General features: G+C 36.7%; 1 protein-coding gene across 1 annotated transcript; it reads left to right on the top strand.

Annotated features, from left to right (window-relative positions):
• The first annotated feature begins 195 nt into the window (after positions 1–195).
• On the top strand, positions 196–1,189 carry LOC108371860 (uncharacterized). Its single transcript, XM_017627466.1, has 2 exons — positions 196–1,009; positions 1,071–1,189. Exons 1-2 carry the CDS (start codon positions 507–509, stop codon positions 1,180–1,182), a joined length of 615 nt encoding a protein of 204 aa, XP_017482955.1. The 5' UTR covers positions 196–506; the 3' UTR covers positions 1,183–1,189.
• Positions 1,190–1,259: the final 70 nt, after the last annotated feature.

Raw genomic sequence — 1,259 nt, forward strand, 5'->3', positions numbered from 1 at the left:
TTTTGCATAATCATGCAATGAAAATAAAAATTACATAAACGGATGATCAAACTTGACATTATTTAATAAAAATGTAATTTTTCCAAAATATCGTAATGAAAAACCGATACATTTTCGCATTCGTTTTGCTATATCGTAAACTATGTCGAAACTACTTAATAGAAGTCTGAAATGCGACTATGAATAGAGGTAAATTTTAAGTTGGTACTTAAATTTAAGTTGCAACTTTATTAGTTTCGACTTAGTTGCTGGACTATGAATACGCGCCATGTAAATTTTGAGGCGAATTAAGATTTGACATAACTCCAGCACATGATCCAATTATTAAAGATCACGACGCTTTGATGTCCGCCATCTTGTAAATGAAAACAGCTGACGGCTGTGACGTCATCCGTACCAATCGAAATTTCTTTACATTTTGATAAACGTGCGAGTTGAATACGGAGCGAAATTATTTTTGGCGACTGTGAAATTTAAGTGTAACATAAGTGGGATATCTTTGAAGTATGAAGTGCGCAGTTGCTAATTGCAATAATTTCCAAAAAACCAAAGGGATGGGGTTTCACTGCTTTCCAAAAGACGAACTTCTTTTGAGGCAATGGGTGCATTTTTGCCGGCAAAGCGTAAACCCAAAAGTGGCAAGAATTTGCAGCGAGCATTTTCTACCTGAGGATTTTGAAAGGAGCCTCCAAGTTGAAATGGGTAAGAAATTGGTCTTTGCATATAAGTCCATTGATAACAATGACATTGCAGGATTTTCCAAATTCAAGGGTGTAAAGTCAGGAGCTGTTCCGACGGTGAAAAGCAATAAAGCCTCGACATCAGATGCATCGCGGCGTAGCCGGGTCTTAAAGAGAAGTAACAAAAAAATGGTCACTGACTTACTCAAGAATCAACAAGAGAATATATCGCCGAATGTGTCTTATTCAACTGCAAATGTTCAAGATGAAATCCCGATTCCAGATTTTTCTACTTCCGAGGATATTATTAAGCAACAAGAGCAAGAAATGTAAGTTAAATATAGTTTCCATTGAAACATCCATATAAAAACTTAACATTATTTTATACAGTGAAGGTCTAAAGTTGGAAAATGTTCGCTTGCGTGAGTCATCCGCTAACCAGCTAGATAAAGGCCCCTATTATGAGTTGCATTCGATTTTCGACTGTGGTCGAAAGTGCTGAGCGAACGAATTTTCATTTGGTATTATGGCGCTCATTCGATGAAGAATAGCGCTATTGTGAATTTCGCTCGTTTAGGT

Source organism: Rhagoletis zephyria, unplaced genomic scaffold, assembly GCF_001687245.7.
Source record: "Rhagoletis zephyria isolate East Lansing unplaced genomic scaffold, Rhagoletis_zephyria_1.1 Rzeph_scaffold_05272, whole genome shotgun sequence".
In the NCBI taxonomy this organism is placed as follows: Eukaryota; Metazoa; Arthropoda; class Insecta; order Diptera; family Tephritidae; genus Rhagoletis; species Rhagoletis zephyria.

Bases quoted from the DNA above. Each gene is read 5' to 3' on its own strand.
- LOC108371860 (XM_017627466.1), top strand. From the start codon at position 507: ATGAAGTGCGCAGTTGCTAATTGCAATAATTTCCAAAAAACCAAAGGG. The intron at 1,010-1,070 runs GTAAGTTAAATA...TATTTTATACAG, and splicing joins AAGCAACAAGAGCAAGAAAT to TGAAGGTCTAAAGTTGGAAA.